At 31.0% G+C, this 20,271-nt stretch overlaps 2 protein-coding genes across 4 annotated transcripts; both read right to left on the reverse strand.

Moving 5' to 3' along the window:
• Positions 1–9,188: 9,188 nt before the first annotated feature.
• LOC137821222 (4/1 protein short form protein) lies at positions 9,189–13,785 on the reverse strand. The gene is made up of 8 exons (XM_068625709.2): positions 13,695–13,785; positions 13,485–13,590; positions 13,350–13,405; positions 13,164–13,241; positions 12,974–13,047; positions 11,795–11,928; positions 11,574–11,669; positions 9,189–11,452 (listed from the first exon to the last, which is right to left on the reverse strand). The coding sequence occupies exons 1-8, from the start codon at positions 13,755–13,757 to the stop codon at positions 11,304–11,306; spliced, it is 756 nt and encodes a 251-aa protein (XP_068481810.2). The 5' UTR covers positions 13,758–13,785; the 3' UTR covers positions 9,189–11,303.
• A 2,798-nt stretch (positions 13,786–16,583) lies between these two features.
• On the reverse strand, positions 16,584–19,388 carry PAP28 (purple acid phosphatase 28). 3 transcript variants are annotated; one of them, XM_068625708.2, is made up of 4 exons: positions 19,155–19,388; positions 18,926–19,073; positions 17,986–18,404; positions 16,584–17,280 (listed from the first exon to the last, which is right to left on the reverse strand). In XM_068625708.2, the coding sequence occupies exons 1-4, from the start codon at positions 19,329–19,331 to the stop codon at positions 16,825–16,827; spliced, it is 1,200 nt and encodes a 399-aa protein (XP_068481809.2). In that variant the 5' UTR covers positions 19,332–19,388; the 3' UTR covers positions 16,584–16,824. The 3 variants fall into 3 exon arrangements, with proteins under 3 accessions (XP_068481809.2, XP_090151598.1, XP_090151599.1); XM_090295472.1 differs by having other exon boundaries at positions 16,584–17,359; XM_090295473.1 differs by having other exon boundaries at positions 17,986–18,417; positions 19,155–19,380.
• Between the last annotated feature and the right edge of the window lie 883 nt (positions 19,389–20,271).

Consider the following 20,271-nt stretch of genomic DNA (forward strand, 5'->3'; position numbering starts at 1 on the left):
GATGAAAATAGACCTTTCAAAAAGAAAAAAATACATATATCCTGAGGTTAGATGCACCAAACACTCTTCAGAAATAATGTGTTTGTGTTCACTCAATGCTGGATTTTGAATAGACCAATCTCTTACCTGCTTTCTTCTTCTTGCATATATAATCATCATGTCTTCATGGCCAGTTTTAAATGACCATTCACCAACCTTCCTATTATTCTAAATTTTGATCTGCATGTTTCTCTTATCTTGATATCTTGATTGGTGTGTTAATTCTTTGAATTTCCTTTTTTTTTATTTAATTTGTTTGCGCTTGTGTTAGTTGGGTGGGGTTTGGTGTGTAGTTGTTTAAAAGGTGTTGTGTTGTATGTTAGTTTTAATTTTTTATCAGCAATGAGGATTGAATAATAGGAACCAGTTAAGGGGTGGTTCAACCCTTATACATACCTAAATGTATGTTAGTTTTAATTTTCTGTATATAAGTTGGATCATCCTAAAGTGGTTCATATGTATATATTATTTTTTGTTGATAATTTTTTTTTCAATTATTTCCTATGTTTTTTCTTTTCTTTTCTTTTTCTCATTTGCCCTCTTTTAGATTAGATCTGGGAAGCACTTTTTGTATATGTGAAACAGTTTGTAAATCTTCTCTGATAGTTACCATAGGGTTTAATAAATTCATTCAAGTAACATGAAAAAATGACCTGTAATAGCTTTTATAATCTATTGGTATTGGAGAGATTGCACCCACCAAGGGTTTATATGTTAGTTAGCATAAAACACTGTCTGCAAACAAATTTGAACTATAAGGTATGAGAATGAACCTTAGTACGTGGTTAGAACACATGTTTTAAGTAGGAATATACTTAATAGGAATGAACAAGGTGTTAGTGAAATTTTGTATTCGTATATAAAAAAATAATCTTTTTAAGGAGAAACTTCATATGTATAAAAATCTCTGAAATAAACGGTAATTACAAGAAAATTAGTCGTTGATAGATTGAGATAAGTACTTGTTATATGTACTTAATTCAAGTGTAGAATCAATACAAGAACGTTATGTTCTAGTAAGAAAATAAGACTAAGAGAACTTCTACCTGCTATAGCTTTGATCGGTCATATTACTTGTTTTTTCTCTTTTCTAATTAACTGCTTCACTTCATCTTTCTCTAATGTTGCTTATTTATTCCAGTCAAGCTCTCCTTTCTTCGTAGGCTCTTTGTCAGAGGACACCTACAAGTGCTCCAACGCTCAAGTAAGTATTCGGTATTTGATGTTTGATGTAATTAATACGCGATAATGACATATCTTTTTTTCAAAAGTTGTGACTATTTTATATGTTTATCATGAATTCATATTATTGGGCTGAATTAAGATTTGGATTAAGATTAAGAACATATTACCTAGTGTTTTCGTACTTAGGCTCGTTAATCCTCTTTTGGTCTTAATACATTTTGGACATGTCGTTCGATCAGAACTGAGTAACGAAACTTCTGGGTTTTCGTCCGGTTTCGGTTCCGACTGTACACATTAATTAAAATTACTACCACAAAAGTTAAGAAAAAAAAAGGAATAATATGAACATAGTTCCAACGGGATAAGCAGCTTTTGTGAGAACAAGTTCTTAGTGTGAGGACAAGGATTGCGTTGCTATGACAAGAAACACTCTCATCTAGAAATACTAAAACGTTGAAGAAGGACAATGAGAATGATTGATGATTTTTTTGTGAAAGGATGTAAAGATGAATGAGCTAGCATATGAGACAAGAATAATAGGTGGACAACCCAATTCATGGTCAAACTTAATTCAGAAGGAGGAAAAGACTTATATATTTTAATAATTTAATTATAAATTATAATTATAATATATTCTCACATATTTCTGTCATTATTTTATGTACATGTCACCTATTTTAATTGTGTGAGAAGGACCTATGGAGTGGAGGGGTATCAATTAGTCTCTAAAAGATTAATTTAGATAGTAAGTAGTTAAAATCTTGATAATTTGATATCAATTTAAAAATTATTTTCTAAACTTTTATTAATAATAGAAACTACCTTAGATATTAATAAATTTTTAGTTTATAAATGGTATAATTAAGTCAAATAGTAATTAATTATTTTGATCTTTAAAATTAGTTTTTTTTTAATGATTTTCTTTTAGTGGTTTTTCAATTTTTCCAATTAGTACACGAAAATCATGCATTATCGTTGGCAAAAAACGAACACGAATATGAAAAAATTGATGACTAAACGTTGAGGTTGTATGGGTTAAGCAATTGACGTTAAACCTTTGGAAGCAAAGTTTATTCGCGTCGTTTTTAAAATGGAAGTTATTTGTGTGAGCCAAGCGCACGATAAACCTACGAAAAGCAATGAAATTGTCTGGGTCATACCGATGTAGATGGGGACGCACTACCATCTACATGAACGACACAAAAAAGGAATTTTGAAAAATAATAAAAAAATATTTAAGATGTACGTGGACTTTGGGCTGACACAAATGTTTGTAAAAAAAAAATATTTGTTGAAGTTCCTGAACTTGTATAACAATCTCATTTCAACAAGTAATACTATCACTACTAAAAAATCATTACATAGAAATCAATCTTTGAGACAAAAAATAATTAGTTGTTATATTGAGTAAATTAGATACTATTTTATAAACTAAAAAAATTATTGATATCTAAATTAACTTCTACTATTGATAAATAGTTTATAAATTGATATCTAATTGGCTATCAAGGTTTTAGCTACCTTAGATTCTAAAGTTGGTAGTTAAAACTTTGCTAACTAATTAAATACTAATTTAAAAATTATTTATCAATAATATTTTTAGTCTCTAAACATTACGCTCCCAAATTCCTCTCATTAACACTGTTTACATTGTTTTCCATATCGTATTTTCTTTATTATTTAGGTGAGACATTTGAAATTGGTGAAAATGTTGAGATATATGATTGTGTAATTGTTGTAAGCCCAACCCACAAAAGGTGTTGTGTCTCTTCTTCTTTCACTATACATAAGGCACACACTTTGTTATTCCCTATATTCAATATTAACTTTTAATGGCTATTAAACATGTAATGTTAAAAGCATTAAAATAGTGACAAGGGACATTCAAAATCAATATTTAAAGAAGGAAGATACTTGCTTATCAATCAATGTAAAAAAATAAATGAAAAAGGAATTTTTTTTTTTTTTATCAGCAATGAAAAAGGGAATATACTACTTATACATTAGTAAAAGTAAAACAAAAAGTCATCTTTTAACTATGTGCCATTAAGTTTAGGCAAAAATTTGAAGACAATCGTTTTATTTTTAAAGAAGTTCAATTTTGAAAGATAATTATAAAATGATGGAAAAGAAATTAAATTGGGATCATTTAGTTTGACATTTTTTTTATTCATGTGCAATGAATACATTTAAAAGAAAAAAAATTCTAAAATATCTCTACAAGAAAATCAATTTTAAAAACAAAAAATAATTAGATGCAATAGTAATTAAAATAGAGATCATTTTAGAATTAAAAAAATGGTTTCTAAATTAGTTTTTATTATTGTTAAATGGTTTCTAAATTGATATCTAATTAGTTGTGTTACAAAATTTAGAATCTAAATAATTGTTAAAAAAAAAAACTAACAAAATTGTAAATGGAAGATGATATAAACTAATTTCTTTACAATATTACATTATTGTGTAGAAGTTATTATTCTTATACTAATACTTATAGAAAGAGCCCTAATCAAATTTAAGAAAACATACATACGTCAATATTAAGGAATGACAAAGGATTATTATTCTCTTAGTAGTGAGTTGAGTTGGTATTTTAAACTCGTTAATCTATTTTGAATTTTAAAGGCAGGATGGAGAAAATTCTTAAAAAAAAGAAATTAAAAGATTAATTTTTTATATATTATATTATTTGAAAGATGTAACTATAAAATAATATTATAAATTAAATCATTAACAACGAAAAATTAAATGTTAATTATTAATTATAATGAAGTAATTTAACATGATAATGGTCATTTTAATTGATCTAATTAAAAATATTAATCAACAAATTAATGGATTCTGGTTTTAACCAGCTAATATATATATATAATATATAGTTAGAAAGTTTCTTTTGAGGAAAATAAAATAATTCCACGACGGATCATTACAAGAAAATCATGAAATAGAAATTAATTTTAGAAATAAAAAATAATTAGTTGCTAATAATGACTAAATTAGATACCATTTTAGAAACTAAAAAAAATGTTTGGTTTCTAAATTAGTTTATATTCTTGCTAAATCGTTTCTAAATTGATATCTAATTAGTTTACCAAGGTTTTAACTACCAATTATTTAGATTCTAAATTTGGTAGAAAAACTTGGTTATTAATTAGATATCAATTTAGAAACTATTTAACAATAATATAAATTAATTTAAAAACCAAACATTTTTTTTTATCTAAAATGTCTCTAATTTAATCACTATAGTAACTAATTTTTTTTTTCTAAAATTAGTTTCAACTTTATGATTTTCGTACTAAGTAAGAAACCCTAGAATGCATGTGTTGAAAGACATATGAGCTTATCCGTTTGTAGCTGAAGAACCAAATTAGGAGAAGTTTTAAGAAATGGTGAAATGTGCCACAAATGTTAGACTGTAACTTTGTTTTGATCTCTGAATGAAAATTGTGAAAGGAAAGTATGAAGAATGGAGAAGAGAAAAAGTGTGTTGAGGATGAGAATGAAATCTCTGAAAGATTCCGTATATATTATTCACTTGAATTCAATATATGAATAGGACAGAGAGAATAAGAATATGTAAGCAATGGTACAAATGAATGTCTGCAACTATTTCAACTCACTGACATAGACAACAATTGAGACTTGATGTAAGTTTCAATTTGTCTCTCACTTTTCTCCATTCTAACTCAATCATCTTTTTTATGCTTTCTCCAACCATCTAAATCATGCATAGGGTTAAGTTTACGTAACACATTCGTTAAGATTTTCAAAAACAGTTTATGCAGGTCTTTTGCAATTGTTTTTCTTAAAACTTCTCTACAGTTTTGTTTTGGGTGTTTATGTCGGTTGGCTAGTAGACTATCGTTTTTTAGAATTTCGATATGATGGAATATTAGTTTTATGTGATGATTAAGGGTTAACCAATTTCTTTTATACGGGTCCAAAGGATTGAGAAATCGGAATTAAAACTAGTTATATTCTTAGTTTTTATTCTAATTTTAATTTTGTTGAGACAATATCGTTATTCTTTTTATCAGTAATAAAAAATAAATAAATGGGAAAATCACTTCAAGGATGGTCCAAATATCATTATGGTATGGTCAATCATTACATTTTCAGGTATTGATCGCTTTAGAGTCTGAAGTTCCGTCATGGTTTTATTCTTAAAAGACACATTTAAATGTTAAGAGATGAAGGTGTATAAAAATTTGTTATTGGTCTCGATTTCTAAGTAATGTAAGACTATATTGGATGTACTAAAACATGTCTCGTAGTTGAGGGCTAAGGAAACGCGTTTTCGACTCTCATAAACAATGTCAATGTTTTGACCTCAAGCCCATTGAAATAACATCATTAGGTTCAATCACCACATCTGAGATATTGTATGCTTCCATCACTATTTTTTTCACGTGTCAAAAAAATAGAAGAGGAATGTGTGTATAAATTGTCTTTGATATCGACTCCTAAATAATGTAGGAATATATTAGGCATACCGAAATAGTTATATTTGCAATTATTTTAGAATTGGAACTTTTTTATTTTTTTATCAACAGAGAATAAATAAAATAAAATGAGAGACTTCAGTAATATCCCAATCATTATACAAAAGAAAACACCAAGGTCAAACTGTTCAACCCCTAATTAACATAGAACATACAGAATATAAGAAGATAGGCTCACACCAAACCATAATAACATCATCCCTCATAAGGCCCTAACTACCTTCCAACTGCAAGCAAAAACAAATGCAATTTAAAAGAAACATCTCCTAAAAACAACCAAAAACTCACAAATAACTCTCATCCTAATTAATACAACAAACAAATAACCCTTAAACCCTAAAGTTTAGAGTTTAGGTTTAGGATTTAGAATTTAAAATTTTTAACCTGACTTTCCACTACTTGTTGTGAACGGGTCGAGAGGCACATAAATATAAAACTTTAAAAACACTTTTATTTTCTTTTCAAATGTACTTGGATATTATTTTGGAACAAGATTGTAAAGAACTTAAACAATAAGAAATTTAAAACCATTAATTTAACAGAAATTAAACTATTTAGCATTTATAATTTGAGTCATATTTTTCATACTTTTGAAACTATGCTCCTTTAGACATGTACAGCTGGTGGATACACATACATCATAGGCATCATAATTGGTGGAACAAAAGTCACTGTTAAGAACTGCCCAAATATATTTCATCATGAGAATCAAAAGTGATCTCCCATGAGGTATTCAACACCCACTATCAAGAACTAAATACTGAATTACATTAAAAATATATATATAAAAAGTTCAACTTTTAAAGTTATTATTTCAAAAGAATAATCATAACAAATAAACGTAAAAATCAATGTTATAAACCCAATTGTGTTCCAAACAGGCTCTGATAGTACCTATTCTTTCAATCATGTAATAAAATTGCAGAAGAAAAAAAAAAGTGGTTGCACAATTTCACAAAACCCCTTTTGCTTTTTCCTCATGCTAACATGCATCGTTTCTTGATTTGATGCCAAAATGGGGAAGGTGTGAGGAGAGGAAGCTCAAGTTTTGATAAGATGCAATTGGATTTTGCAATGTGCAATGCAACTGGGTGTGTGAGAAAGGTGTGAAACTCCCTTTAAGCGAAAAACTTGAAGTTTGAAAAGAACAGTTCATTGTGCCTCGGAGTTTAGTTACTGTTATTTTGAAGTCTCAATCTGGTGAGTACAAATTAAAATGCTTAAAAAAATGGTCCACATAAAGTGCAGTGTAGTCTTAGCCTTGAAAAGAAAAAAGGATCCATTTGAGTCGTTATGGACCTGATCAACAAGCAGCACTTTTATGTACGCAATATAATAACTTCGAGGCAAAAGCTTAGCAGCCACAATATTTTGTGAGATTAACAACATAAAGTTGAAGGTGTACACACCCACTATTATGGTCAAAAAGTTTCATTTCCCTTTTACACCTTTTTTTGAACCCGCTTTATTCAGTAATAACAAATGCTGTGTAATTATTTAAATCATTGGTTTGAGGATCAAATCAGGAAAAAGCCTTTCGTATCTTCACATTTTGATGTCTTTAATAATACCCTATACTATATATATGAATACATATATGTAAGAAAACTCAATATTCTAGCTCTCTGATCCTTCTTTATGCATCATAGATATGCGCATGCATGATATTTACGCAGATAAAATGAAAGAATGGGCAAAAGGGGTGATAGGAAGGGAAGGTTTTGGTGTAGATGTCATAGAATTGAGTGTTAATACCCGAAAGATCACTGCATGCACACTGAAACATATTTTGGAGAGAGAGAAGAAGAGAATAAGGTCTGACTTAAGGGAACATGGGAAAACGCCAAAGGGAATGAAGCCAATGGTCACCGCCCACTAAAAATTTGGGTATGTCTGATGCATGAAGAAAGAGAGAAGAAAGAAACAAGTTTTCCTTTGAAGTTTGAAGAAGGCGTGCCCGACACCAACCCCTCCTTGTGGCTCGCCTTTTCAAGTTCTCCCCAACATGGATTCTCTTTGCAGTGCCAAACCCATCACTTCTCTCAAGAGATAGGACTAGATTCTACTTTCACACTTTTTGCTCCTATCGTCATCTTTAAAACCTACATTCCTCACCAAACCATTTCTTTTTGCCTTAACATCCTCGTATTCACAACTTACACTGCCATTAATTCATCACTCTTCATTAGGTTTACTTCATCTATTACGTTATAGTAGGTGTGTGTATCAGTTTAGTCAGATGTGTTTATTACTTGTTTGAATGAGGTTTTTATCCAGTTTTGGAGGTGATCAAGGATTATTTTTTGATAAGGATTGTAACACATTTGAAATGAAATGGTTGATATTTATTTATTTATTTTTGTTAATAAAAAAATTACTGTCATTAACTCATCAGTGTTCATTAGGTTTATCTTCCGTTTATAAACTTCTTTTAACTCAGATGTTTCTCCTTTAAAAGAAACCAGCTTCTTTTGCTGCTGCAAGTTTCAGATTGGTCATTCAGTTCTGTTTCTCTGTTGTCAAAACCATTTGTATGTTGAACTGTTAGAATAATGGTTCTTCCAAATAAATATCAGTACTTTCAGAAATTAGTTTCTAACTTTCAATTGGAAAATGTTTAATTTCACAAGCAAATAAACATTTCTAGACGAATATACTCTTTCGAGGAATAAAAGTGATTTTGGAGTCGTTCACGAATTAGAAGAATCACTTTATTTCATAAGCTTGACAAGGTAAAAAATTACCATAGAAGTTATGGAACTACAACTAGCTAGCTACCACCACTTCATCATCCCCAAATGGATTAATCAAGTGAACAAATATTGCTAGTTGGGTATGCAATAATAGTTTTATTTAACTATAGAAAAGAGATAAAAAGGAAGAAGAAAAAATCTGTGGTTTAAACCAAGCAACTAGGGTTGTTGGTGAATGGGGAAATATTTGAAGAAGCATATAATATGAATAATGGTGTCTGCTTTCTGATTTGCATGAAAAATTTAAGAAAGCAGAGATGGTATTGAATTAATGATAGAAGCTTTTTCCCTTTTAAAAGACTCCACTTCCACTCTTAGTGCCATCATTGCAGCTGAGTTGGTGGGCATGCATGGGTTGCTTTAACACCCTTTCATATCGACTTTGTTTATTCTTTTTTGGTAGGAATGAAGGAATTCCTTTGCTTCATCACCTTCTATATTTCTCTTTCTTTATTCATTCATTCATTCATTCTCACTCAGCCCTTGTGCCACCACTTTCCCACACTTTGACTGTGAGAACAGTGGCAAATTTTAAGAATGGTTAATTAATGCACAATCAACAACAAGGGCACGTGCATTAGTCTTAAGCCACATTAACTGTGGATAATCAAGGCTAAAAGGAAGAGTGAACAGCAATAATGGTTTTAGTGATTGCTCCAAATCTGCTGTGTCTGTCTTCAAACGTACGTTTTGCAGCGTTAATAATCGACACAACAGTAACCATGACAACTGTTATCGTTGTCGTCGTCTATTCGGATGGATGGGCACGGTGCCAATTTAGATTCTCTTTTTTCACAGTTCAATAATAATAGAGGAAAGATATGTAGCCATGTTAAAAAAATAAACACATGCTTTTATTTTGATTACAATAATTACTTAAAATTTCATTAATTATGGTAAGATTATAAAATTGTGTATACTTCTTTTGGGTTTGTCTTCTCATACGAAAGGATATTCCAAGTAGGCAAGGGTGTGTTTTCGTTATTTTTGGTATTTTATATACAGGAGAAAACAAACCTGCAATTTGGAATGAAACCAACTTCTAAGCTTATATATACTTAACTTTGTATCCATAAGAAACTAGGGGGAAGTTACTCTCTTTTGCATAGATGTTTAAGAAAGAAAAATAATAATAAAACTTTCTAAACTTGTTAAAATGATTATAATCACAAACATGAAAAAAGTAATAAAATACTAGGCTTAGGTTCTAATGAAATATTCCTCCTGTTATGGCATAGGTTTAAGAGCATGTATAAAGTTGAATTTTGTAATACTCAATTATAAATAAACCCTGTTCCCATAGCAGTTGGGACTTTTTGGATATTGTGTCTGAGTGTAACTTAAAAAATATTAATATGCAGTGAGACATGGAACTAAACTCCTTCAATGTACATCATTTACTCAGGTGTAGTTTTAAATGTACATCTGAAGCATGATTTAATCTGAATACCTAAAATTCCAAAACCTAATTAATTAGAAATGTTTGCAATAGCAGTTGGTGTAGTATACCTGAGAAGAAGTTACGAACTTTTCTGGGCTTCAGTTTGGTGTGGTGATAAAACTTCTGCTTTGGGCCTCAGCTTTTGACACCCATTAAGATGACACTTTTATGCATATGCTGCTTTGGGTCGTGACACACACTGAACATCGACCATCATATTCCCAAAATGTTTTTGTGAGTTTTCTTCACAAACCTCACATCATCCATCGTGTCAATTGTCAAACATCGATCATAGGGTTAATTTCTTGATGTGATATATGGACTATGCCTTCTCCCAGTAATGTCAAAAAGTTACCGTAGAAATTAAGGTAGATATATTTGAACTTTATGAATTATATTATTCGTAATATCATTTTTGAAATATTATATTTTTTCTGTCAAATCAATACTTTTTTCAAAACAAATTGCATAGATCTTGAGTACATGAAAAGAAAATGACATAGTTAAATTGATATAATCAAGTATGTACATGTTATAACATTCTATCGTGAATTAAAGAAAAAAAAATTAAGATATTATTCATATGAAAATTGTTATCTCCTCATATTTGCTTTATTTATAATTATAATTTCATTTTATTATTTGTAATGATACTATTTTTCCCATATGTATAAAACAAGAACAAATATTTTACAATTATTAATAAAAGACAACACATTTTGTTATATGAAGAATTGCTTAACTGTTTATTATAACATAACATACTTTCAACTTAAAAAAATAAAATGATTAATTACTGAATTTTTTCTTTATATATTATTTATTTTATTAACTTTTATTCAATATTTAACTCCAAATTACACTGCGCTCTAGCAAAATATAAAAACTTTGCACATTGTTTAATAAGAATTTTATTGGTTGTACCACAAAATAAATTATTTCCATAATTTTTCTTTTCAAATACAAAGAATCAAGTCCAATTTATTATTTTATAAATCTCTCTAAAATATAATTTAATTTTTTTAAAACATAAAATTTTGTTAAGAAATTTAATGATCACTAAGCACTTACATTAATTAGTTAGAGACTATCTTAACTTACTCAGTGGTTTTAAGCTTTCACAATTTAATTATGTTAAAATTAATCAAATTTTAGGTTAACTATATTGAGATTTGACAAGTACGATTAATCGTATTGACCTCTCGACTAGCCTTGAGTTGAACTCATAAAACAAAAAAATAGTTTTTTTATTTTTCCTATATATTAATTGTGAAACCCTAAGAGTAAATCTTTGTTACTTAGAAAGTACGGTACCCAATTAGCATCAGATACCTTGTCCTTGTGAACTCAAAGTTGCTCGTTAGCTTCAGTTTCCCTACATTACATGCCCTCCTCTGAATGGGATAACTTTCTTTTCAGGACCTCGTTTTCCTTTCTCAGTTTCATGATTTTCTGTTTAAGCGTTTCTACATGCCAATTTGCGGTCATTTCTTGCTGCTGGTCCACCAGCTTTCCTTTACAAATCAGTACTGCAGGGTTCAGAAAAGCTTCCCATTTATTTTTAGGAATAATAAGACGAAACTATGCTCAAAATATAACAATAAATTGCTATTGAACAGAATACAGACATGGGAATAAAATCAGCCTTACATTCCTTTTCCAGATTTTGGATTTTTCTGTTTAATTCGTTTTTTTCTTCCTGTTCAACCGAAAGACATTCCTTCAAGTCCTGAACCTCAGAATTATCTGTCAGATGATTAATGATGAGCAAAACAAACAAATCTTCAGCCCACATGACCTAACATAAAGATATATCAGAAACTTGAGGCAAAGAAAATCCATGCATTTTACTGGTAAACAAAATGCCTTACATTTTGATTCCACTTCAACATGCAGTTGGTCCAATCTCATTGCTAGAACCTGCATATGACTTTTATGTGCAGCTAAATCTCCATGGAGTTGGCTTATAGTTGCTTCATATGTTGCTTTCTCATGTAGAGATTCCCTGAAAGAGGTCACCCAATGACCATCAACAGAACAAAACATTTAAGTTCAGTGATTGGCATATTTTTCCGAATAAATAAATTAGTGGTTGAAAGTATATAGTCCCTGAACACTGCAAATTATATCTAAGGCCACGTATGTGCATTTATTCAGTTAAATTAATCCCCATATCAATGATGTCGTGAATCTCTATGAATAATTTGAGTTCGACAATTAACCATGTTCGATTGTCTTACGACTTTGCAACTTCTCAATTTGAAGACAAAAATTTCACTCACTTATACGTCAGCAAATTAGAATCATTGGATGTGAAGATCAAACAATGCATATTTTATTTGGATAAATTCGATGTACGCCAAATATGACTTATTTGTGCTCGGATATGATAAGCCTATATGATACAATGATTCGATTTCTAATAATATATTAAAAATTAAAAATATAATAAGTATATAATTATAATTGTAAAAATCTAAATTAAAATCATATTTTCAGATATTGTCCAAATGAGAATTATAAATTATTATTGTTATGCATTACTTTTTATTATTTACACATAAGAATAACACTATCAATTTCTGTACTTTTTAAAATAATTCATAAAGAACAATTTTACCCTTTAGTTTATGAAGCAACAATAATTATATATTTCTATATCAAATACTTACGTGGTTTAGGGTTAATAACTTTTTTTTTTGCATATAAATGATTTAAAGGTTGAATATTTTATCATATATATTTGACGAGGGAAATAAATAAAAGTATTAGTGTTTATATGTTTTGATAGTCCATTGAGTGTGTTGGTGAAGTATCTTAAAATATTAATATCTATTAAACATGTATAAATAAAACGAATTAAAAATGAAACTTCATATACTCTATTTAATGATTGTAATTTATTTATTGCATGAGTATATCAAATCCCGCTTCAACATGGAAATATAGATACCATATATGTAATTTTTCATCCTTCACGGACTAATATATCTTTGAAAAAATAATTGACTAACCATTAAAATTTTACTGAATCTGCAAAATATACTCACTTAACTTGAGCTTCCAAACACGCAATTTGTTGTTCGTATTCTCGCTTAAGCAATTCCGTATCCTTCCTATGTCCCTGCTCCAAACACAAAATCCGAACCATAACATATCACACAACCGCGTTGCTAATATTCTCTTTCACAATCAAATCACAGAGCAGAAGATAAAAACAAAAACTCGGAAGCAACTCACGTCTTCTTTAAGCGAAACTTCATTTTTCGCTCTCTCCAATTCTTCTTTCAAATTCAGGCATTTTGTACGGTAATCAAGCTGTAGCGTCACAACATGCTCAATTTTAAATAAAAAATTTCAGAAAATGTTTCCAAATTTAAATTGCAATCACAAGTTAGGTCACAAAAAATTCTGTAATCGAAGTACCTGATCCGCTAGATTCTTCAAGGACTCCGAGTACAGTTTTGCCAACCTGTCATTTTCTGCAACACTACAAAACAAATTTAGCAGCTAAATTACAACACGTGAAAATTTTTAATGTGTATTATTATAGTTACGAACCTCTTTTGAGGGCGTTGGAAGCGACTTGGAGTGATTCACGCATCTTGAACTCTGCGTTGTAGTTGGATTGCAGCAACTGCATCTCCGAAATGCCGCTCTTAGCATCCTGAACAGATGAACGCAAAATTGAAAAACGAACAAAAAATCAAATGTGTTAGGATTATCATTGATGCTAACTGAAAATCAATAATAATCAGATTTTACTAAAACCTCGTAGATCTGATCGAACGCAGAGAGAAGTGACTCCATTTCTTCGTCACTGGTTGCCGCCATTTTTGTTCTTGTTTGTTGTTCCCTTAACAAATTCAAATTATCTATTTTCCAACTACGAACGAGTGATATAGGTTTCGGCCAGATTTGAGAAACGGGCTTTGGCCCAGTTCTCATTCTCATCTTATGGGCAATTTCTTCCTGCACGTCCAAGTTTTCTTCCTGCACCTCCATAGAAGATGTGAAATGATAATTGTGCCTCTTTTTCATCTTTTTCATTGACACCCTTGTATTTTTAAAATCCATAAAATATTCTTCCGAATTCGAGAATTTAAAATAAATTGTATTCTGAATAGAATTCAGAAGATTTATGGATTATATAATTTAAAATTGAAAAAAAAAACCCTGCACCTCTTGTCAAAGGGTAGTTTTGGAATAAAAAGATGTATAGAGGTGCAGAAAGAAACTATGGAAGTGGAGAAGAAATTGCCCATCTTAGTTTGTTTAATAAAACTCTTAATGAATTATTGATCACATTATGTGAATAATATTCTATGAGTAAGTTTTATTAATTTTACTCTGTTCTCTATCTCTATATATCAAATTTCATATAAGTTATTATTAGGTACATTAAGTCTACAAAATTTTATGTAATTTTAAAACTAGTTTTTTTTGGTGAGTCAAAATGTCGGTTATAAAATTTCATCAAATTGCTTCATTTTAACATGATATAGTTTTAAAGTATAAACAAAATTTGGTTATAATATTTCAGATCAAGAAATTTTTAATTTATCTAAAATTTAGTAAAGATCGCGACAAAAAAAAATCTTATAAAAAAATGAACATCTTTTACTGAGTTATTGATGAGGTGGAATCTCACATTTTTATAAATAGAGCTATAGATAGTTATTAGACATGAGATTTTCACTTATGAGGGATGAGCAAAATTTGAATGAAGGTTAAATAATATTTCCACATTTCAATAACTGAAAAGGAGAAAAACGAACAAAACAATTATAAGTATGAAAATGTGAGCTGAAGCAAGTCTTCCTACTACGGAGGTGTTCTTATTTTTTTTCTTAATTATTTGGTCATATTAAGTATTACGATGTTGTAACCATATTGAAAATATAATACAATAAATAAATATAAATATATATATATAAATATAAAGGGGATTCCTCTGCTTTTAATTTTTTTCTTCTTATGTTATCCTTATATTAATATTTAATTTTATTATTGTATTATGATCATTGTGTCATTTCTTATTCCCCTCTTAACTACTCTTAATTTTGGAGGAAAATTGAAAGAGAGGTGGATCAGCGGTTATGAATGGAAAGATATAATTTATTTTGAAAATTAATTGCATAATGAAAGAGAGTGTCTGTTTTATGAGAGAGAAATAAATTTAATAAAATATTTGAAATAAATGGAGCAACTGTTTTGAATTGAGATAATTTATTTTGAAAATTAATTGCATAAGAGGGAGTGTATGTTTTATGAAAGAGAAATAAATATTAGAAAATGTGAGTAGTGGTTATAAAGAAGTAGTTTTCACCAGTTATATTCACTTCCTTACAAGCACTACTCACATCTCCTAATATTTATTTCTTTCTCATAAAAGAGACACCCTCTCATTATGCAATTAATTTTCAAAATAAATTATCTCTTTCGATTCAAAACGGTTGCTCCATTTATTTCAAATATTTTATTAAATTTATTTCTCTCTAGAAGAATAAGAAATGACACAATGACCATAATACAATAATAAAATTAAATATTAATATAAGGATAAAATAGGAAAAAAAATTAAAAGCAGTTAAGAGAAGAATCCCTTTGTAAATAGGTATAGATACAAAGTTATTGAAAATTAATCATAATATAAATGCATGGGAAATATTAAATTAACTTTCATTAAAATATTTCTTCCTAAAGACAGTTGTAACCATCTACCCTTAGTTTTATTTTTTCGATTTAGATGAAATTAGAAAGGAGAGAAATAAATGTGATAAGGTAATCATGACATGGTTATTGTCAATGAAAAATATGATGAGCATGGTGACAACCTTAAAAGTGAGAAATATCACTCATTATTTGCAGTGTTTAGAGCTTAAACAATTTTGGGAATTTTGTAAAGGAGAAGAAACAAATTGACTTTTAAGAAAAACTTTATTTTGAATTCCAAACAACAAATTAGTGCAGGTAGAATTTGTGATAAGATTGCAAATTCTTTAGTGCTTCCCAATATAAACCCTTGTTTAAAGTTAAGTCATAGATGCAAGTCTAATGTGAACTAAGATAAGACTATTGGTTTTTCTGATATTCCATGAACCGTTTTAATCAAATGAATAAAAACAGTTATTGAGAAGTTACTGTATGTGGTCCATTTTTGAACTGATATTCAACCCACTAATCATGCAAATTCGCTACTCCCGCGTATATCTCCGTGATTGAATTCCATATTGGTCAGAATTCTATGTTTTAGGTTAGTAAACCAACTCTTTCAGAAACAAAACACCATCATATTGAGCCCGTGAAAGTCTAGAAAAGTGGAAACACAAGGTATGCAAGCAAATCAATTTGCAATGCTTACAGTTTGATCTGAATATTGTTATTGTTTTAACAAAGACAACTTCCATTGGCATGCAATGAATCAAAATGACTAGTTAGGATGTTCAGAATAACCACTTTGAGTATCTTGGTATTTCTTAAAAAATTGAGTTCAAGGAGTAGTGATATAGCCTTTTCCATTCTGTCAAGCTAAAACGTAGCTTAAATACATATCACTAACGGAAGGGAAGATAATAATCAAATTTGGGAAAATTTTGTTCAAACTAAGAATATTTTCATTATGATGGAACCAAGTCTTCTGACAGAAAACTTCCCATATATATGAAGATCAGCCTGGACTTTATTTAAAGAAAATCAAGTGTACACCAGTTTAATTGAATACTATACTACTTAACAGCAAATCGTGTGTCTTGCACTATATTAAACAAAGTGCAAGAGGGGCACGGAATGGTAGTGATGAACAAAAAGTGAATAAAAATGCTGCTTTACTACTAATACCGTGAACAACACAATGGCATATTATGCATCTGCGTGGAACAAAGAAGTAATGATAGCATGGTCATCTAACCTGCCAAAGGATTTGTTCATCAATCTTGCTCAGCTTCTCATCATCAAGGCGTTTCCAAGTCAAGATTCTCTGCACGCCCATCCAGGAATTTTTTCCCTTCTGAAGTTCAGCCTGTATAATCCTTGCTCTTCTGGGCCACCCTGCTTTCCCATAGCCATGGTATCCAAAGCCACCACCATAACAAAACCATATGCCATCCAAGTTTCCACAAAAGTCATTGGTGTGGTCATGGCCTATGAACACAGCCTTCACATTTCCCATGGAGACAAAGGTCTGCAAGACCCCCGAGTTCACTCTTGAACACGCCACAGCCTCTTGATATTGGCCTACAATCTCTTTATAGAACAGTTGCGGAATTTCTGGGATAGGGATGTGGAAAAATGCAAGTGCGAGGGGTTTAATTGTGGAAATAGCATCAGTAGAATGAAGAGAATCCTGATTTTGTCCCTGTTAGTGTGTGACCAGCAAGATGTTAATGGGGTCTACATCTGGGAAACCTCCATCAAGGGAATGGAAAGGCCGTGTCCTATGAATAACAGAAGTGCGTAATTGCATTATTGCATGAAAAATAAACAATATTCTGCCAAGAGAACTAAAGTTTTTCATTCCTAAAAGAGTGAAACCATGGAAACAAATGTTGTCACTCTAGTAAGATTTCGTGCATTTATTTATGACCCTTGTGTGTTCAAGGCAGAAATTGATTCCTTATCTGACATGCCTACGCTATTCTGTAACTTTCCAAAGGACGACAGACATTTTTTTCCACCTGGTGATTTATGCAAAACTAATAGTGCATCAATACACTTGCACACAATTCACTTTGCTCTATTCCCCTTGAGCCACTTTTCTACTATACAATTAAATAAATATTATTTAACAAAGCTCATGTATCTTGTATCCACAAATTCTTTCATACTTCCGATTGAGAATATTGTTGAAAAACTGAAAACGTATGAAACTACTACCAAGGAAACAAAAGGAAAAAATTATGAAAATTGTATTTTTATGCAGAAATATAAGTCAACGAAAACAATCATGAGCATGCAGCATGTCAGAATTGAAGAATAGAGAGGTAATATTGAGTCTCTTCAAAATCATAACCAAAATTAGTATGATTAGCAACCGGCAACAATATTCAGATTTTGTTGTTACCTGGAATTCTTGAGAAACACGGCGAAGCCAGTGAAGTTGAGACTCCTTGATCCATCCATAAGTTCGAATTCCCTGATAAACAGCCCTGTCTCCACTGTCAAGAAAGAAAAGATTCAAAACAGTGCTGTTTGCCAACATGGACCCTGGGGCACCATACACTCTTAGGTCATAATTCCCAAATCCATCAATTTTAGTCATCAAGCCACCTTTAGTAGGATCATCATCTGATGGGTTGATTTGTGAAACTGAATAATCCATAAGGGAAATTAAGGACATTAACTCTTCACGATTCATCGTCGATTCTTGGTCATGGTTTCCCAACACTGCTGCCCAAGGAAGTCCTGATTCCATAGCCGGACCAAAGGCTCTAAACAGAGATTCTGCAGCATCATGTGCACTTGATCCGAAAATGTTATCTCCTAATTGCAAGAACTGAATCCATGTTAATTAGGCAGTAGAACATGCAAAGAAACACACTCATGTCATGGGAAACAGTTCAGAATTGAAAGAACAAAAAAATCCTGTTGAGTACCATATGGCAACTCACAACAAAAGTTTTAGTGACATCCTCTATTTTTATTTGATGTCATATTCAAATTTGTTTCATAGTTCGAAAACTTATCACACGGATTTGATATATATATATATACATTGTGTGTATAATTTTTTTTCTGAAAATATTAGTGGAAAACTAAATAAAACAATTTGAATATGAAACATAATTTAAAGTATAATCCTTAAAATTACTTAAATTAAAAAATGTCTGATATATAATTTCTATATAGCAACACTCAGCAAATTACCGTTACAAACAAAGCACCAAAATTGATCAGATTAGGAACGTGCAATTTCATCACAATACCATTTTTCCCTATTTTGGCAAGCGCACAAAATCCAATTTCACCCATGGATATAAAAAGAAAGAAAATAATAAAAGTACCAGTAAAGGCAATAAAATCTGGATTCTCTGCCTGAATGATCCGCTTCAGAAACCGAGTGGTGTTAAGATCTGAACAAAACTCGAACTCAGAAGGCAGCACGTCCCTGCAACGGGTTAGGCTTCCACTGCCATAGTGCATATCAGCCACCTGCGACGAGAACATGATGAAGAGTTAAACGCAGTGGTTTTACACAATTTTCTAAGCACAAATAGAAAGCGATAGAGAAACCTGGAGGATCTTGAAGGTACCGTCAGAAGAGAAGCGGAGGGGCAGGTTGGGGTGCTTCTTGATGCGCACCGTTTCGTTGCCAAGGAAGAAGTGTGATAGTAAGTTTTGCGTGAGGTGAAGAATTGCGAGGAGAAACGTGAGGTAGAGAACAGAGTGCCTCCAGTTTTCTGAATCCATTACCTTTTCCTTCTTCCTCTGCCTCACAGATCGGAGTTCATTGGTCGTTAAGAACTGCAACAACTGTATCTTCCTTCGCATGTCAACTCCATCCTGGGCCTCACTTCTTGGGCTTTCCATGGGTGGGTTTATCGCCCAAACAATGCTGCATGGGCTTCTTCTTCCTGCACCCCTACATTTTTCTTCCTGCACCCCAAAATTTTCTAAATCCCGAAACTGGCCTTAATCTTTTACTTGAAAAATGACACCGTGGTTACCGGAAGTAGGGATCTGGGAGTGTGCTAGGATTCATCAATCTGGAACAGAATATTTTTTCTGGATGAGAGGTGTTTTGGAAGCAATTTTTGCATAAATTATTGATTTCCAGATTGCTAAATCCGAAAGCCTAATTTTGTTATAGATTCGTGGATCCGAAATGCTTTTTTTTGAATTACGGATTTCAAAATCTGGAATGCATACTTCTGTTACGAATTGGTAGATCTGGAATGCTTTTTCTGAATGTGAAATGCATATTTTGAATTACGGATTGATGGATCCGAAATTTTACCAGTGCCAATCCGAAATTTTTTCGGATTCCATAATCCATAATGCAAAAAAAATAAATGCAGTTCAAGTGCATATAAGGGTTTTTAAAAAATAATAGGGACAATTTGGTCTTTGCATAACATTGTGGGGGTGCAGGAAGAAAAATGTAGGGGTGCAGGAAGAAACTGTGCTGCATGACCAAAATGTTTTCCGCTTTCGGCAGTTTCTTCCTGCACCCCTACATTTTCTTCCTGCACCTCCACAATTTTGTAAATTCCGAAACTAACCTTCACCTGTTATTTGAATTCAGGATGTGGAAGTGTGGTACATATTCATCAATCCGAAAGTGAATCATGTTACATTCCGGATGAGGGGGTGTTTTGGAAGCAAACTTTGCATAAATTGTTGATTTTTG

Source organism: Phaseolus vulgaris, chromosome 9 (assembly GCF_051622355.1).
Source record: "Phaseolus vulgaris cultivar YP4 chromosome 9, ASM5162235v1, whole genome shotgun sequence".
In the NCBI taxonomy this organism is placed as follows: Eukaryota; Viridiplantae; Streptophyta; class Magnoliopsida; order Fabales; family Fabaceae; genus Phaseolus; species Phaseolus vulgaris.